Source organism: Macrobrachium nipponense, chromosome 23 (genome assembly GCF_015104395.2).
Source record: "Macrobrachium nipponense isolate FS-2020 chromosome 23, ASM1510439v2, whole genome shotgun sequence".
NCBI lineage: Eukaryota > Metazoa > Arthropoda > Malacostraca > Decapoda > Palaemonidae > Macrobrachium > Macrobrachium nipponense.
Genome location: NC_061090.1, coordinates 9,113,619 through 9,132,311, shown reverse-complemented (window position 1 = coordinate 9,132,311; position 18,693 = coordinate 9,113,619). Strand labels below are relative to the sequence as shown.

Genomic DNA, 18,693 nt, shown 5'->3' with positions numbered 1-18,693 from the left:
CCGTTTTCAGGTTTATTTCAGAACATAACCAAATAAAGATATACCCAACAAAATCTTCAACAAGCAATGTTTTATCACCAAAACAAAATGTATTCATTACTTTTGTCATGTTACTCATGAGAGCCACCTTGATCATATCTGTCCTGATACCTACAGCCTATTACGCAGTAGTTGTTTTTAGTTCCATAAATTGAACTGCTTTTTAATTAAATTGTGCCTTAGATTAGAAACATATGAACATAAGAGTAGTGAAAATGTCCTTTCGTTCGATACAGGTGTATAATAACGGCAAATTATATTGTCATGATATTTTTCATTTGTTTTAATTGTAACTAGTCAAAACTCGAGCGATTGAGTTTTTTTTTTTTTCCCTGTGTTTGTAACTGAATAGATTCAAGAATGATTCTTGAACTGAATAGATTGGAGAATATAACTTGATTTTTTCTTCCAGAACAAGTAATTTTGATCTTTTCCATTCCTTCCAGGAAGTGGAACGTTTAGGGCACAGCCTGGGTTACACATGCGAGAACAAACGTTTGCACAACGTTTCACTCGGCCAGGGTCAGGAAAAGGTGGCCGAAGAAGCCTTGAAAATCGCCTCCAAAGAAGGACACTGGGTCATTTTGCAGGTAAAGATATTGCCATTATCTAATGTTTTATTCCCGTCGGCGGCTTAGTGCCGTCATTGCACTGTAGGCATTACTTAAGGTTCTTATTAGCGTCCCTTCGGCCCCTAGCTCTAACCCCTTTCATTCCTTTTTCTGTACCTCCGCTCATATTCGCTTTCTTCCAACTTACTTTCCACCCTCTCCTAACAGTTTGTTTACTGCGAGGGTTTTCCTCCTGTTACACCTTTCAAACCTTTGCTCTCAATTTCTCTTTCAGCCCTGAATGACCTCATCGGTCCCAGCGTTCAGCCGTTGGCCTCGATTTTAAATTCCTTTCCATTGTGATGTTTTATTCTGTGAACATTTAGTCTTTACCGAATTTATCTTACAAATGTCATTTGATATCCTTTGCTTAAAACAGACTTGCTGGTTACTCTACGAGAATCAGTATTTTAATCTTTTGTTAGTTATCAAAATGTTAACTACATCCCCTTTTGGTTACTTACAAAATATAGTGTTAATTGTAACTATTCAGTACTTTGCTCAGGGAACTAGAAATGTATAAAATCCCGTTGGTATTAAGAGGGAAAATAAAGACATATGTAAAATGAAGTTATGACATGAAATAATCTGTACGTAGCAGAATCTCTACACACTATAACTAAGCCTGACCAATAGAATTACGACCGATTGGAGGGGGACCAGAGATAAACAAAGACAAACAATAACAGTGATGATGATGATGAGTAGGAATGGTTCAAAGCGAAAATCTTGTTACTTGATCTTCTTAACAAATTCAACCTGAAGGTGTTATAGTGGCTTGGCATTTCCTCAAATTTTGCCATTATATTGCAGATGAGTTACATTAAAATAACATTTTCTGAAAAGAGCAATAAATAGTCAGTCATAATCCTAGGAAATTTCCCTACCAGACAGCAACTTTTAATGTCTTAATTATGTGTAAGTTTTCTATCTGTCGCTACCACATAATCTGTTATTTGCTGTGTAATACTGGTGTGTGTGTGTGTGTGTGTGATGAAAAATAGTTTTTTGAGTTATATTACGCAAAGAAATGGAACACTAGGAAGACAGCCGCCGCTATATTCTCTCTCTCTCTCTCTCTCTCTCTCTCTCTCTCTCTCTCTCTCTCTCTCTCCACTAGCATAATGTTCTGCTTGAAATCCTCTGCAGAATATCCATCTAGTAAGGCAGTGGCTACCCAGGCTGGAGAAGAAGTTGGAGGCTTACTCAGACGTGGCCCACAATGACTACCGAGTCTTCATGAGTGCAGAACCAGCCAACAGGCCGGAGAACCACATCCTCCCTCAGGTAGACGAAAAAAGCGAATCCCGTTTTGTTCTTAGGCTTTGCAGAGTTTAGTTATGTATGAAAAATGATAGCTTGGACAACTTAGAAGGGAATTTTGCAAAAACAGCGCTTCTAACATTCATATAAACACTTTTGTTAGTTAATGTTCCTCTTGAGTTTGAGACACCAGACCGGGCGGCAGTTGATCTTCGAGAAAGTAAAGATAGCCTGACGAGAGCGTTCCCCTAAGATAAGAAATACTTCATTTAGTCTCATTCACCATAACCGTGTATTTTATTATTCTAAAAGATACATGTTAATTGCAGAGGACGGAAGTTTGTGTGGCTTTTTATCAAAATTGCATAATTTTTGCCTTGTATAACTTATATTTGACAAGCTCTGCATCCATCGTGTCAGTAAGTGAACTGGTTGAGCGTGTCAAACCATCGCCATCTTGGATTGAACGTGTTAAAATTCAAATCGATTTTATTCCTCCTTCAGGGCATTCTGGAATCGGCCATCAAAATCACCAATGAGCCTCCGAGGGGAATGCAGGCCAACCTGCACAAGGCACTGAGCAACTTCTCTCAGGAGACTCTCGAGATGTGTTCCAAGGAGGCCGAATTCAAGTCGTTGCTCTTCTCCCTCTGTTACTTCCACGCATGCGTCGCCGAGAGGAGGAAGTTCGGCGCCCAGGGATGGAACAGACCTTACCCCTTTAATACGGGTATGCTCTTTATTTCTCCAGGTTTAATTATGCCTTCATTTTACCACATTAACTTGTCTCTATCACAATTTAGTAATGAGGCTTTGGTTAATTTTGTTTTTCTATTTTAGATGTATAACGTGTGTCAAAATGCATGCTTCGGATTTTGTGCTTTATCGTAACCAATATCAACGGTGTCTTTTTTGTGGAAGGGAAACCAATTGGCATGAATTTTTGTATATAGTACAATTTATTGATATAATTGTAGATTTTTAATATACAATTAAATCACGACATTGTGAATTTTTAACATGACAAGAAATAATAATAATAATAATAATAATAATAATAATAATAATAATAATAATAATAATAATAATAATAATAATAAAGAAGATAACAGCGGCACAAGATCAGGCCCTAAGAACTAGATATGTTCAAAGAACGATAGATGGAAATGACATCTCTCCCATATGTAGGAACTGCAATACGAAAAATGAAACCATAAACCACATAGCAAGCGAATGTCCGGCACTTGCACAGAACCAGTACAAAAAGAGGCATGATTCAGTGGCAAAAGCCCTCCACTGGAGCCTGTGCAAGAAACATCAGCTACCTTGCAGTAATAAGTGGTACGAGCACCAACCTGAGGGAGTGATAAAAAACGATCAGGCAAAGATCCTCTGGGACTATGGTATCAGAACGGATAGGGTGATACGTGCAAATAGACCAGACGTGACGTTGATTGACAAAATCAAGAAGAAAGTATCACTCATTGATGTCGCAATACCATGGGACACCAGAGTTGAAGAGAAAGAGGGAGAAAAAATGGATAAGTATCAAGACCTGAAAATAGAAATAAGAAGGTTTGGGATATGCCAGTGGAAATTGTACTCATAATCATAGGAACACTAGGCACGATCCCAAGATCCCTGAAAAGGAATCTAGAAAAACTAGAGGCTGAAGTAGCTCCAGGACTCATGCAGAAGAGTGTGATCCTAGAAACGGCGCACATAGTAAGAAAAGTGATGGACTCCTAAGGAGGCAGGATGCAACCCGGAACCCCACACTATAAATACCACCCAGTCGAATTGGAGGACTGTGATAGAGCAAAAAAAAAAGAAGAAATAATAATAATAATAATAATAATAATTAATTATATAATAATAATAAAAATAAAATAAAATAATAATATTATTTCTTATTATTATTATTCATATTATTATTATGATATTATTATTATTATTATTATTATTATTATTATTATTATTATTATTATTATTAAACCAAACAAAAACTTCTTTCAGTTTTCTTCTGAAGATTGAAAAAGAAACCCACAAATTCAATTTGTAACTTGTTTACTTCTAAGTATTTACATTTAGTTTTACTCCACACTCGAGTACTTTCAGGCCCTTCTGTGGCCCATTCTCAAGAGATGTTGGGATGTTAGCCTGGGTCAAGGCCCAGCAGTCTTCTGGAACTTCTTCTCGTTGTGCTGTCATTTATGCGATGGCTGTTCTGGTTTTCTTGAGAGTTGCCAATCCCCTCTTGTCGCTCTGATATCCTGAGCTGATGGTCAATGGGATTCACCCTTGTGGTAAGGGTGTGGTCACCGTAAGTCTGTTGGGCAGGAAACCTAATCTCCAGGTCAGCAGGGTCAATCTTAGCTTCTTTTAATATCAAAGCTCGGCTTATGGGATCTTCTGAGGTAAAACCTTTGTTTCCTTCAATTACTTTGATCTCTGATAAGCGCACCTTCTACTACCCTCCTGTGACTAATTTTGTTGCTTTTGTATATAAGCCTACTGTTTTTGAAATCCATCCTATGGTCATTTTCCCAACAATGTCTAGCTATAGCACTCCCCTGAGAGTTAAGCTGTACTGCCCTTCTATGTTCTTGGACTCTAGTCCTTATTCCCCTACCTGATTCCCCCACATATCTGTCTCCACAATTATTGCAATTGATTATGTATACCCCCGCTACATCATCTGTATTACTGTCTTCTCCTTCCAATTTATTTTTACATACTTTGTTTTTTAAGGTATTATCAAAGGTATATACAAATTTATATTGACTTTCTTTCATTTTTGAAGTGATTTGTTTCATTTTAGGCATAAAAGGGAGGGCAACTATTTTCTTGTTTTCTTTATTCCATGTACTCTCTACATTCGCTCTGTAAAATATTTTTCTAGCTTTGGTGAGTGCCCTTTTACAAACTCATATATTCATTTCTTCTCTTTTCATAGTCATGATATAAAAATAGGGGTTCTAACAGGTTTATTTCTTAGGGCAATGAGAACGTGTGACCCTTGCAAGATAGAGCAAGAAATAAATTACATCGATAAAAGCTTCGATGCATTAGCATACCCGGAATGGTTCAGAAAAAGGGCACTCACTACATTCGCTCTGTAAAATATTTTTCTAGCTTTGGTGAGTGCCTTTTTCTGAACCATTCCGGGTATGCTAATGCATCGAAGCTTTTATCGATGTAATTTATTTCTTGCTCTATCTTGCAAGGGTCACACGTTCTCATTGCCCTAAGAAATAAACCTGTTAGAACCCCTATTTTTATATCATGACTATGAAAAGAGAAGAAATGAATATATGAGTTGTAAAAAGGGCACTCACCAAAGCTAGAAAAATATTTTACAGAGCGAATGTAGAGAGTACATGGAATAAAGAAAACAAGAAAATAGTTGCCCTCCCTTTTATGCCTAAAATGAAACAAATCACTTCAAAAATGAAAGAAAGTCAATATAAATTTGTATATACCTTTGATAATACCTTAAAAAACAAAGTATGTAAAAATAAATTGGAAGGAGAAGACAGTAATACAGATGATGTAGCGGGGGTATACATAATCAATTGCAATAATTGTGGAGACAGATATGTGGGGGAATCAGGTAGGGGAATAAGGACTAGAGTCCAAGAACATAGAAGGGCAGTACAGCTTAACTCTCAGGGGAGTGCTATAGCTAGACATTGTTGGGAAAATGACCATAGGATGGATTTCAAAAACAGTAGGCTTATATACAAAAGCAACAAAATTAGTCACAGGAGGGTAGTAGAAGGTGCGCTTATCAGAGAGATCAAAGTAATTGAAGGAAACAAAGGTTTTACCTCAGAAGATCCCATAAGCCGAGCTTTGATATTAAAAGAAGCTAAGATTGACCCTGCTGACCTGGAGATTAGGTTTCCTGCCCAACAGACTTACGGTGACCACACCCTTACCACAAGGGTGAATCCCATTGACCATCAGCTCAGGATATCAGAGCGACAAGAGGGGATTGGCCACTCTCAAGAAAACCAGAACAGCCATCGCATAAATGACAGCACAACGAGAAGAAGTTCCAGAAGACTGCTGGGCCTTGACCCAGGCTAACATCCCAACATCTCTTGAGAATGGGCCACAGAAGGGCCTGAAAGTACTCGAGTGTGGAGTAAAACTAAATGTAAATACTTAGAAGTAAACAAGTTACAAATTGAATTTGTGGGTTTCTTTTTCAATTATTATTATTATTATTATTATTATTATTATTATTATTATTATTATTATTATTATTATTAGACAAGCTGCTACCCTACTTCAAAAAGCAGAAAGTTGCACACCTTAGGGCACATATGGAAAGCAGACTAGCATAGTAAAAGAAATGATGAAGAATAAACTAAGTATGAGAAATAGCGAGGACAGACAATCTTACTACAAAAATCAGTAGTTTGGTCTGTCTGTCTGTTGTCTGTGAGCACTTTTCACCGGTGCGGAATCCCACGTAAGTGCTTAAAAGCCGGTGGACCAATTTATTAGCATTAGGGGTTAGAGAGGGGTGAAGGAGAGAGGGTCTTTCCCTACTCAGTGACTACCTAACTAACAAGACGAAGCCATTTTCAAATCGTTGCTGAATACGGTCAGATACGGGTGAAAATTACATCCGGGAAAACTACCGCTTGGTTGGTAGTTTACGGTAAACATAGAATTGTGAATTCTTATGTTCTGACAAGTAGGACAGGTATACCGAAACATAGGAAATAACGAGAAAAGGAAATAAAAAGTTCGAGCGTTAGCTCAGCAAAAAAAAACAAAAACAAAAAAAAAACACCGGTGGCAGATAACTGTTACTTTAGAGTACAGTGACATCGTTTGGTGCCGTGGCACCCGGCCCAACGCCATCTTAATTCAAGATGGCGTTGCCCGGCCTCACCCAACGCCATCTTGAATCAATTCAAGATGGCGTTGCCTCACCGCCCCGGTACCGGGCCCTACTAACTAGTTAAGAGCAAATAATCAAGTGGTGGAAGTCATTTTCTGAATTACCAGTAATTCAGTTCCTTACGAATTTTCATTTTTTTTTCCTTGACAGGCGACCTGACCATCAGTGTGAATGTGTTGTACAACTACCTGGAGGCCAACAGCACCGTTCCCTGGGAAGACCTGCGTTACCTGTTCGGGGAAATCATGTACGGAGGTCACATCACCGACGACTGGGATCGAGTCCTTTGCAGGACCTATCTCGAGGAATTCCTTCACCCCGACCAGGTTCGAGCATTCGCGCGAAAGTTAAGAACATTCACATAAACATCAAAAACATTCACATGAACATAAAGACTTTCCCATGAACATAAAAACGTTCATATAAACATTAAAAACATTCATATGAACATAGAAACTTTCACATAAATATAAAAACATTCACATAAACATTAAAAACATTCACATGATCATAAAAACATTCACATGATCATAAAAACATTCACATGATCATAAAAAACATTCTCATGAACATAAAAACATTCACATGATCATAAAAACATTCACATGATCATAAAAAACATTCTCATGAACATAAAAACATTCACATGATCATAAAAACATTCTCATGAACATAAAAACATTCACATGATCATAAAAACATTCTCATGAACATAAAAAAAACTTTCACGTAAACATTAAAAACATTCACATGATTCATAAAAATTTCCACATGAACATTAAAAACATTTACATGAAAATTTTCACATAAACATAAAAATATTTACATAAACATTAAAAACATTAATATAAACCTTAAAAATTTTCACATAAACATTAAAATTTCACATAAACGTTAAAAACATTCACATGAACATATAATCTTGCACATAAGCAGAAATCATATAAACATTCACATAGACATTAAAAACTTGTAAATTTCACATAAATATATTCACATTATTAAAACGTTTACATAAACAGTAAAAGCATTCACATAAGCATAAAAAAACATTCACATAAGCATAAAAAAACATTCACATACATTAACAAACATTAAAAACAGTCACGTGAACATTAAAGACATTCGGATATACACCAAAACATTCATATAAACATTAAAACATTCACATAAAAAACATTTACATAAACATTAAAAACATTCTCATAAACATTAAAAATTCACATAAATAATAAAAAATTCATATAAACATTAAAAACATTCGCATAAAAAAACATTTACATAAACATTAAACATAAAGTCGACTGTGAGAATGATTGGTTGGTATCTTGAGTGATCATTCCGAGGATATGAGTAATCCCTCGCGACAAGTAGACCTTTGTCTGGAATGAACTTAACAAAAATGTCTACTTTCTAATTTTACAAGAAATTCTACTGCTTTAAAACTGTTCATGACATAAGTTACATCAATTCATTTTCTTGATCTTTCTTACCTCTCAATAATCTAAATATCACCAGAATGTTACCTTTATCTACTATAGGTTCTTATTACTAAACAAAGTTTGTTCGTAATAATAGCCAAACAGTAGCACCTCAGTTTACATGCTTAAGGGGTTTGGCTTTTCCGATCATTAACAGTCCATTAACTTAGATGTATTATAGCCTGCACTTCAATATTTTCTAGGTACCGCACTCTAGCAACATTCCCACATAGTTCATACCCTAAACTAACCTGCACTTTATACACAAAATTCAATTTAAGAGATATGTATTAAGATATATCACATCTAACATGGGCTTCCAGTAAAAGAAATAAACATAAGATGGTAGCTGGTAAGTACGGAAGTGGGCCAGGTGAAGTTCCGTTAAATTGATGCGTTACCAAATTGTCAAAGTTCCCAACACCCTGATATACTACAGGATACATTTGAGATGTGTAAGGTAGTACTACCAGTGAAATGTTCTGAATCCAAGATTACCCTTTCAGCTTGACGGCGAGCTCAATCTGGCCCCGGGATTCCCAACGCCTCCGAATCTGGACTACTCGGGATACCACGCCTACATTGACTCGTGTTTGCCTACAGAGTCTCCTCATTTGTACGGCCTCCACCCGAATGCTGAGATCGGCTTCCTCACCATGACCTCGGAGCATCTTTTCAAGACCGTCTTTGAGCTTCAGCCTAGGGATATGGGGAACACGGGAGGCGTTGTTATCACCAGGGAGGATAAGGTGAAGGACAGTTTGTTTAGTTGCCTACGTGAATTGTGCTGTCAACAGCGTTTATGGAAATATGAGTTTATGGAAATATGAGTCCAAATTGATATCATACTGTGTGATAGTTATACATATGATGGAAGTTGGTTTATGTTCAATATTTTAAAAAGACCTTATGAGGACTTTCAATTATGTATGAGATACTGTTATTGTTTATTTAGCGTTGTAGCTGTGCACACTATTAAGTTTTTATGTCAGTTAAATCTAAGGGTATTTATATTTTTTTTAAAAATTACTTTTTTGAATGTTTAGGCCTGAGGTTTTCAACTTGGGAGTCGCCAGTCTTTTATCTGTGGATCGCGAGATCATCAGTCACCCACTAATGTCTATCGTATTTTCATATAGACTTTGGAGCCGTCAGAGAAAAAAGGCCCAACAGATTTGGAAGCAGAAGTAAATAGCAAAAAAAAAAATTAATAAATAAAAAAGTGTAGATAGGTTTGCAACCCACCATAGAGAAAATAGACTCGCTTTGTACTGTCTGGTCGATGAAAATATGATAACCCTACACATTATTGAATAAAAAATGTTAAAGGGGGTCATCGCTCATACTGAGTTGTTCATAACGGGTCGCGGTATGGAAAAGGTTGAAAACCACTGCTTTAGGCCAATGAAACGCACATGTTTAAGCCAAAGCTCGTAGAAAATAAGCAAAGAGTGAAAACAGAATTAACAGCGAAGTTTAACTAAGGAGGAGACAATAAGCTCTCAGCCTCTTAAAGAAAGAAAGGTCGTAAGTGTCGGTAAAAACAGATGCAAGAAAAGAATTCCAAAGCTTAGCAGTAGTAGAGGGAGAGAACAAAATCTGAACTACGTGGGGGGGGGGGGGGGGGGAGCTGCCTAACGGAGGATACTTAGAGTAATTGATAGGGGGAGAACTATTCCCTTCAACCTGAATGGGACAGTGACCGAAATGATACCTACAGAAGAGGGGGCATTCACATTCCTTCCTTTCACATTTTGCAGGTCAAACAGACCCTAGACGAGATTCTGGAAAAGCTGCCCGAGCCCTTCAACATGGTGGAGATCACTGGCAAAGTTGAGGAAAGAACCCCTTACGTCCAAGTGGCATTCCAGGAGTGCGAGATGATGAACGTGTTGACACAGAGCATCCGATCCTCTCTCAAAGAGCTCGATTTAGGATTCAAGGTCTGTTTTTCAACTGAACCTCTTCCTTTATTATATGGTCTTTCCGCCTTTATCGATTTAGATTAACGACTGATTTTTTCTTCCTACATTTTCATTAAATTAATTACTTTTTTTTTTTTTCTTTTTTATCACTCCGGAATACGTTATATACAATTTTTATATATCCTTTGTCATTTTGACATCGTTCCGTACTTTCAGGGCGAACTGAAAATGACCTCAGCTATGGAGGAGTTGGGAGAATCACTATTTTTGGACCAAGTGCCAGAGAACTGGGCCAACAAAGCTTATTCGTCGACTTTCGGGCTGACTGCGTGGTATGCTGATCTGCTCCTGAGGGTGAAGGAATTAGAGACGTGGGTCGGAGACTTCCAGGCAAGTCCTGTGGTTTGCTTTTCCTGTTACTTAAACAATGGTTATTGCATTTAGCATTCGTACACTGTCTGGGAACTTCGTATATTAATAAGCGTGAACCTGAGACACCTCCCAGTTAAGGAAATGCAGATCTTGAATTTGCTAGTAACTAGATGACAGTCTTCTGAATTTAAGTTAATTTATTGAGCTTTCGAAGATAAACATACAAAAACTAATGTTATAGAAAACAACGTCACAATAGTAAAAATCAAACTGATTTCTATAATGCCAATATTGTGACAAGTCTATTGCCAAGTTTCAGATAAATGGTGCACTGATTTTCCTTATTGTGATTGATCGCATGACTCTCATTATCAATTCAAGTGCAAATAACGAAAAAGATACATTAACAAATGACGACTCTGCAACGGCATTTCATGGTTCTAGTTGTAAACTATGCCATTTGAATCTTGTATTTCATTGCAAGGTCGGGAATAAAATAACAAACGAAATTGATAACTTTCTTCAGAATCCAATGTCAACTTGCAAAATATTGGCAGTCATAGAATCTAGATGTCTGGACATGGTAAAAGCAATGAAAACCATATACTATTTAAGAATGGGCAATTCTGTCGTTATCTAAGTATTCTTTTCTCTCATCATTGGCTATTCCGTCTTTAAGGTTCCTTCATCCGTGTGGTTAGCTGGTTTCTTCAACCCTCAGAGTTTCCTGACAGCCATTATGCAAAGTACGGCGCGCAAATGCGAACTGCCGCTGGATCAGATGTGTCTGCAGTGTGACGTCACGAAGAAAAACAAAGAAGACTTCACGTATGTCATTTTAGCTTATTTCTTAATTGCTTTAATTAGTATAGTTAAATGTATAATTATTGTAATATATATATATATATATATATATATATATATATAGATATATATATATATATATATCATATATATATATAGGTACATATAGTTAAAGTGAATTGAGATATTAAAGGACATTTGTAGCTTGAATTGATATATAAATGGATCACGGTTCGATGTGATAATTATACATATATATATATATATATATATATATATATATATATATATATATATATATATATATATATATATATATATATAGTGGACCCCGGATTTGCGGGGACACACCACATCCCCCTGCAAATAGCAAAATTCAGCGAACACTTAAAACCCCTCTAAAACTCTTAGAACTGCCTATTCTAATGGTTCAAACACAAATATAAACTGTAAAAATACATATACCCGAGTCTTATAATAGTTTTATCACAAAAAGTCCATTTCTCTATCTCATTCTTTAAGACAGGACAGCAATTAATGAATCAATATAAGGTATGTGCATTTGTCTGCTATTTACTATGGACATCTCTCATTCACACAAGGAAAATTCAGTGTGCCTTAAATAGCACACTGTAGGCGGTGCCTTAAGTTCTTTGCAACATGCCTTCAGCTCCACTTAGCCGCCCAACTGCTTCAACTCTACTTTGCTCTTATTCTCACTTTCCTTTCATGAAGAGTCCTTTGGGATAGTCCTGGGATAACCTCGAATTTTAACTCTGGCCCTGTTAGACCTAATTGATAATTAGAATGTATGCGCCAGCAGGTCGTAGATAGTATTGCAGTATATTATAAGTGGATTCACATCAACCGTGTATTCGACGTCTAGGCCAGTCCCTTACGATGCTCCTGATTGGCTGTTGATAAGCCAGTCACAGGGCTGGAAACTCTCAGTTTCTCTCGAGAGTTCACATAGGCAGGATGTGTGTCCCATCTCTCCTGAGGGATACTTTTGAAAGATGTATCCCTCAGGAGAGGTGGAACATAGATCCTACCCATGTGAACTCTCGAGAGAGACTGAGAGTTTCCAGCCCTGTGACTGGTTTATCAACAGCCAATGAGGAGCGTCGGAAGGGACTGGCCTAGACATCAAATGCACGGTTGATGTGAATTTACTTTAGTATACTGCAGATATTCACTCTTTTACATTGGCAGGTATATACTTTGTACACACTAATGGGCGTACATGATATACTGTAGGCTATACTATACACACTCGCAGGTGAACGCTGTATACACTCATGTGTAAACTCTTTGCTCACTAGAAAATACACATTTTTCACACAGGCAGGTCATTCCACTGAGGGGTTAGAGATGTGTATTTCTGGTGATAAAAGTTCACTCTCGACGTGGTTCGGAAGTCACGCAAAGCCGTTGGTCCCGTTGCTGAATAACCACTGGTTCCATGCAACGTAAAATCACCATACAAACAAACAAACAATACAAACACACTGGCAGGTATAAACGTTATATCGACAAGCCTAACTGATAGGCCTATACACTTTTCACAATAGCAGGTATAATCTTTCTTTTTACAGCAGGTATAGATTGTATCCACAAGTACACTTGTGTTCTCTGTACAGTATGAGGTACATTACAGCGGTCGCCAACCGGTGGTCCACGGACCAGTGGTGGGCCGTGAACAAATTTTGATGGTCCGCAGAAAAATTGGGACATTATTTCAATTTATATATTGTCTTAATCTTATGCAGGCAACCCTGATACAAATCGCACCGAAGAGTGAAGAGAGAGAGTCTATTGTTGCCAATTTAGCATTATTAATGCTAGGTTTAGCATTTTAGGGCGATTTAGCATTAAAGATTTGGATCAAGCATTTAGCAGAAAAAAACATCATTAGTTAACAAACAGCATTATTATAATAAATCAAACATTCTAAATATGAATTTATCCTAATGTAGTGTATATTAAACGCATATCAAATAAAACAAAACATGTTTCATCTGTTTCATAACCGTATCGAACAAGTATTGTATTCCTAATACTTCAGAGTATAAAATACGTTTCAAAACGTTTGGGTTTGAGTCTTTGAGAATGACACAGCTACCTTCCTTGCTTTTGTAAGAGCCAGACAGCAGTGAACAAATATCACACTAAATTGTGCAATACTTAAATAAACTTCAAATTTTCCCTTTTTTTTTAACAAGTAAACTATAACTTTGTTTTATTTAGAGGTTCATTTCATATAATAAAATAAAAGTTCTCGGATTATTATAATATAATATTATCTATATATATATATATATATATATATAATATATATATATATATCATATATAAAATCTAATATATATAAAATAATATAAATTTTCAAAAATTCATATTAGTGGTCCCCAAATTAAAAATTGTACATTTAGTGGTCCATGAAGTTCGAAAGGCTGGCGACCACTGCACCAGCAGGTCTTTCCAGTTAGCACATATTGATTGTGTCAACTAAGGGACCCACCCATTCTTTCCTTGCTAAGGTCTCCGCCCCGCGAAGGAGCGTACGTCCACGGCCTGTTCCTGGAAGGAGCCTCGTGGGACATCGAGAACTCCATCCTGGTGGACTCCCGCATGAAGGAATTACATCCGGTGATGCCCGTCATGTTCATCAAAGTGGGTATTTCGTTCATATTTATCGATATGTTGGTTTGAATTTTACTCTTGTCCAATATTTTCGTCAGTATCTTATCATTGTTTGTTTCTTTGGATATAATTTATATATATATATATATATATATATATATATATATATATATATATATATATATATATATATATATATATATTCCTCTATAGTCAATTATCCCATGGAAGATTAATCTGGTAAATTTTAAATGATAATAATAATAATAATAATAATAATAATAATAATAATAATAATAATAATAATCAATAATAATAAAACAATAACAATAACAATAACAATAATAATAATAATAATAATAATAATAATAATAATAATAATAATAATAATAATAATAATAATAATAATAATATACTGAACATTGATTTTACGTCTTCGTCAATCAGAAATGTCTTTTTATCATACTTTCAATAGTTGTTTTGAGTATGTAGGTATTACGTAAATTTCAAATAACAGGAAGGCGTTTTCTTTGATAAGACAAAGTTAACAGCATAGTATTTTCCATATATTATAACGACATTTCTTTATTCTTCTCCGAGATTTGTCCATGGTCTGCCAAAAAATAAATAAATAAATAACTTTCCACATCATTATCGTACTTTTTTACAAGTTTATAACAGCTTCTAGTAATACAATCTTTCTATGTTAGCTGTATGAAAAAAAAAAAAGTTTTACCACCACTTCCTTAAACTGTCCCAACACCTCTTTTTTCCAGGCTCTGACCCAAGACAAGGCCGAAAACAGAAACCTGTACGAGTGTCCTATGTACAAAACGAGGCAGAGAGGACCTACTTACGTCTGGACCTTTAATCTGAAAACGAAAGAAAAACCGGCCAAGTGGATTCTCGCGGGCGTGGCGCTTCTACTCCAAGTGTAAACAGGCAAATAACGACCATTATAAAGCTGAATCATCTAGTCCAGAGTCGCCAGAAATGTCGTCGTAAGCGGCCTTTTCCTGTCAGCGACCGAGGAACAAATTTCACATCATATCTCTTGATCAGTATCTAAAACTCGGGTGAGGAGATTGGAGCAAGAAAGGACATCCGTCCGTAAACATCTGCCGAACCAGTTAGCAACCTCAACTAGGGTATAAGCTAAGATGTAGAGAGATTATGTAAACATCGTTGTTGGTATCCAAGACCAGTTGTAAGCAGCGTTTCCTATTCAGTGTCCGTGGAAATCACTGTGCAGGCATCCAAGAATCATTGTCCATAGAGAGAACTTCAAGTACCAAAACATTCCTAGTCAGTTTCCAAGGCACTATTTATAAACAGATTTTACAGTGCTTATATATAGAATTCTCCTATCTGAGTCAACGGAACTAATAATAAACAACTGTGACCTATGCTGTGTCCAAGAAACTGATTATAAACAAATAATTTATAGGTTAACATTTCCTGTTCAGTGACCAAGGCACTAATTAAGTATATATACAAACGTTTCCCAGATCTTGTCAAATTAATTATTCTTAAACTATCATAGTTACGTAAATCACTGTGGAACATTTTTCCCTAATCAGTAACTAAGGAAATCATTCCAAATAAACATTATGTGACGAATGGAATGATTGTAGGTAGTCATTTAAATAAACGTTCAAATTAACGAATATATATATTTCCTGGTGCTATGTACTTGTTACTTACGCATCACCTACCACGAGATGCTACCATGTTAGTACTAATCATGACGGAAACTCCTTGGGACGCCGTGTTTAATACTCGCCACTCGGGGATCAAAAAATGATATACACCCATTTCTATATTGTATGGTTGACAAATTATATCACTAAACGATATCTTCGTGCTACAGCCTACTTTACATTTAGGTACCATGAGGTGTTTAGTACTAGCACAAGGTGTCGCGTAGATAATTGTAACACCCATTAACTAGTATCCGAGGAAACAAGAGTAGACATGTTCTATGTGATTGTAAGGTAGTGTAAATAAATAAGTTTTTTTCTTATCTTCTAAGAAAATATTTTTGAATGATTCGTGTATATTTCGTGATGTAAAATAATGCATTTCCATATTTATTAGTGGTCAAGTAAATGCATGCTTTGTGGTGCAGGCCCAGGAAATGAGGTCATGCGATTAATTTTATTTATGAAAGTAAAAATTTTCCTAAAAGAAAAAAAACGGTATCCTTCCTACTATACATGTTTTAAAACAGTGTGAACAAACTTAAACTTTGTATGACTGCTTTGTCAAGAGAATTGTTTTATCTTATCAACAGAATTTCTCTGGTTGTTATATACTTTAACTGTTATAGGGAATTATTAAATATATGTATTTCGCTTACACCTGAACAAAGAAGGTGGTCACGTGGCTGATGTCTGTCCATTACAAAAACGGCAAATGAAATCACAGTGGTTTGCAGATGAATGTGAATCTAGTATTTTAGAGCCATTTTTCCACCTTCTGGATTCCCTAGGCTTAGTTCTGAATCATTCCAGAGATCAACCTCGTATAAGCATACATAAGCCCTGTGCTGCTGTATAACACACACACACACACACACACACACACACACACTTTCTACGTGTAGTAAGACAGGATGACTGAAAAAGAAATCAGGATAGTGATGATGATGATAGTGGTCATGACACCCAAGTTGTTAATGTCACTTCCGTAACGATCGTAGCCAGATGTAAACATACAGTATATAGCCTGTTTGACATGTCTATTTATTTTTTAATAATATTTCAGTGTTTTCTTCAGAGGAGGGCTTTTCACGAGATTTATATATAAAAAAAGTTTTGACCAGTGGTCAATTTATCTTGTTGATTGCCATAATTAGCACTGATTTAGAAGAGTCTTATAAGCATAAAATATCCTAGTTTTGATATCCCTTTAGATATATGTATTGACCGGAAGGAGATAAGTACACATCTACCATGTAGCATCTCCCACATCATTATCGTACTTTTTTTTTTTTTACAAGTTTATAACAGCGTCTAGTAATACAATCTTTATACGTTAGCTGTGATTTGATAAGAGATATCGCTGGGGTCTTTTGTCTGTGACGCAGATCTGTCATTTTTGTTGTGTAATGTGGTTTTCATAGGCTATAGGGAGACCTACGTGCACTTACTTCCCTTTCAGTGTTCAAGGGAATGATTTAGAAAATAAATTTGTCTAAACTTTAGGATACCCAGCTAGGTTACAAACTGTCACTCCCATTAAATGTTATCTTAGAAATAGGGTCTACATATCAGAAAATTAAAAAGAAATTCTATTTTATACATGTATATATTGGACAAGCGAAACGTATCGTATCTAAATAATGTTAATATTTGTACAGAGGTGTTCCAATAATAAATACTTTTTTAGTAATGGGATGTTAACTGCTGGCTAATTTTACGGTCACTGCAGTTCGTATTTTTCCAGAGAGCAAAAATATTAATTTTAGATAAATATAAGTGTAATCATCTTACTATAAAAGTCCTTTTCAGATGCAGAAAAATCTATAGAGGAAAACTAGTTTTTAGAAGTCGATAGCTATTATTTTACGAGTCTTTGGCGTAGTTTTCAAGAGATGTTTGCCTTGCTGTGTACAAGTTATATATCTTTACAAAAGATATTACACATGTACTGAAATTTGATAAGTGCTGATCATGGTGCGGTAGTAACTGGATTAGACTCCTCCTGACTGCGTGAGTTTAGGCTTAGATTTAAGAAAAGGTGGTTACAGCCATCATTATACTAAACAGACCAAATACTGTTTTGATTACTTTTTGAAGTAGTACGCCTTTTATTATTTTATATGTATGAAGACACATTGTCCATTTTTCTCAATAAAATAGGTATATAAAAGACATCCCATTCCTTTCCTTTTAAATACGAGAGGTAGGTAGCCATTAAAACCGGATGTTCGTATTGCATATGTACTATATGTATACTTATGTATGTTATGTGTACATACTCAGTAAACTGGAGCAGTGAACAAAGAAGTTTTATACCCTCCTCGAGAAGACCGTTCCCATGAAAGGAAATCTAGAATGCCAACAGTTTTAGAAACAGCCTTGACACCACCACTTCAAAGAAAAAAAGTTTTATGCTACATTTTACTGGAATGGTAAAGTAACAAAATCCTAAGAATGGGCCTCGGTAGCTGCCGGGCCTGTACAGAACCTCGTGGATCCTGGGGTACTTGAGAACAGGGAAAAGGGACCAGAACGCATCATCTCGACTGACTATTGTCTCAGAATCACAGCATTTTGTGCGCGCCTGTGAAGGCAGGTTTGCGGGCTGCGCAAGCGGAAGAGAACCGTAATAGGTGCAAGACTGAATGTAGGTTTCCAAGGTCTAAAGAATACTTGGTAGGTTTCATACTCAATCTCAGACGAAGTAGACGACGTAATTAAATTGCTAAAGAAAAAAAAAAGTATAACAAGAAAATTAAAAGTAGGTAGGTACAAAGATAACTGTAACAAATTCTCCAAAGCCTCAATGCTGATCAGGTAATGGACTATGATTTTGTCTTCATTATTGCTATAATCATAATAAATCATTCATCATAAGAAAGAACTTCATTAAATATGATGACTTCATGAAAATATGGAATCTTCAAAGCATCT

General features: G+C 36.0%; 1 protein-coding gene across 1 annotated transcript in view; it reads left to right on the top strand.

Moving 5' to 3' along the window:
- Positions 1–18,037, top strand: part of LOC135195961 (dynein beta chain, ciliary-like) — a 134,093-nt gene extending 116,056 nt beyond the window's left edge. The window contains 10 exon segments of the mRNA XM_064222466.1: positions 486–629; positions 1,800–1,937; positions 2,418–2,643; positions 6,982–7,157; positions 8,819–9,061; positions 10,073–10,255; positions 10,454–10,627; positions 11,289–11,437; positions 13,954–14,086; positions 14,833–18,037. Coding sequence (XP_064078536.1) covers positions 486–629; positions 1,800–1,937; positions 2,418–2,643; positions 6,982–7,157; positions 8,819–9,061; positions 10,073–10,255; positions 10,454–10,627; positions 11,289–11,437; positions 13,954–14,086; positions 14,833–14,994 — 1,728 coding nt within the window. The 3' untranslated portion in view covers positions 14,995–18,037.
- The last annotated feature ends 656 nt before the right edge of the window (positions 18,038–18,693 follow it).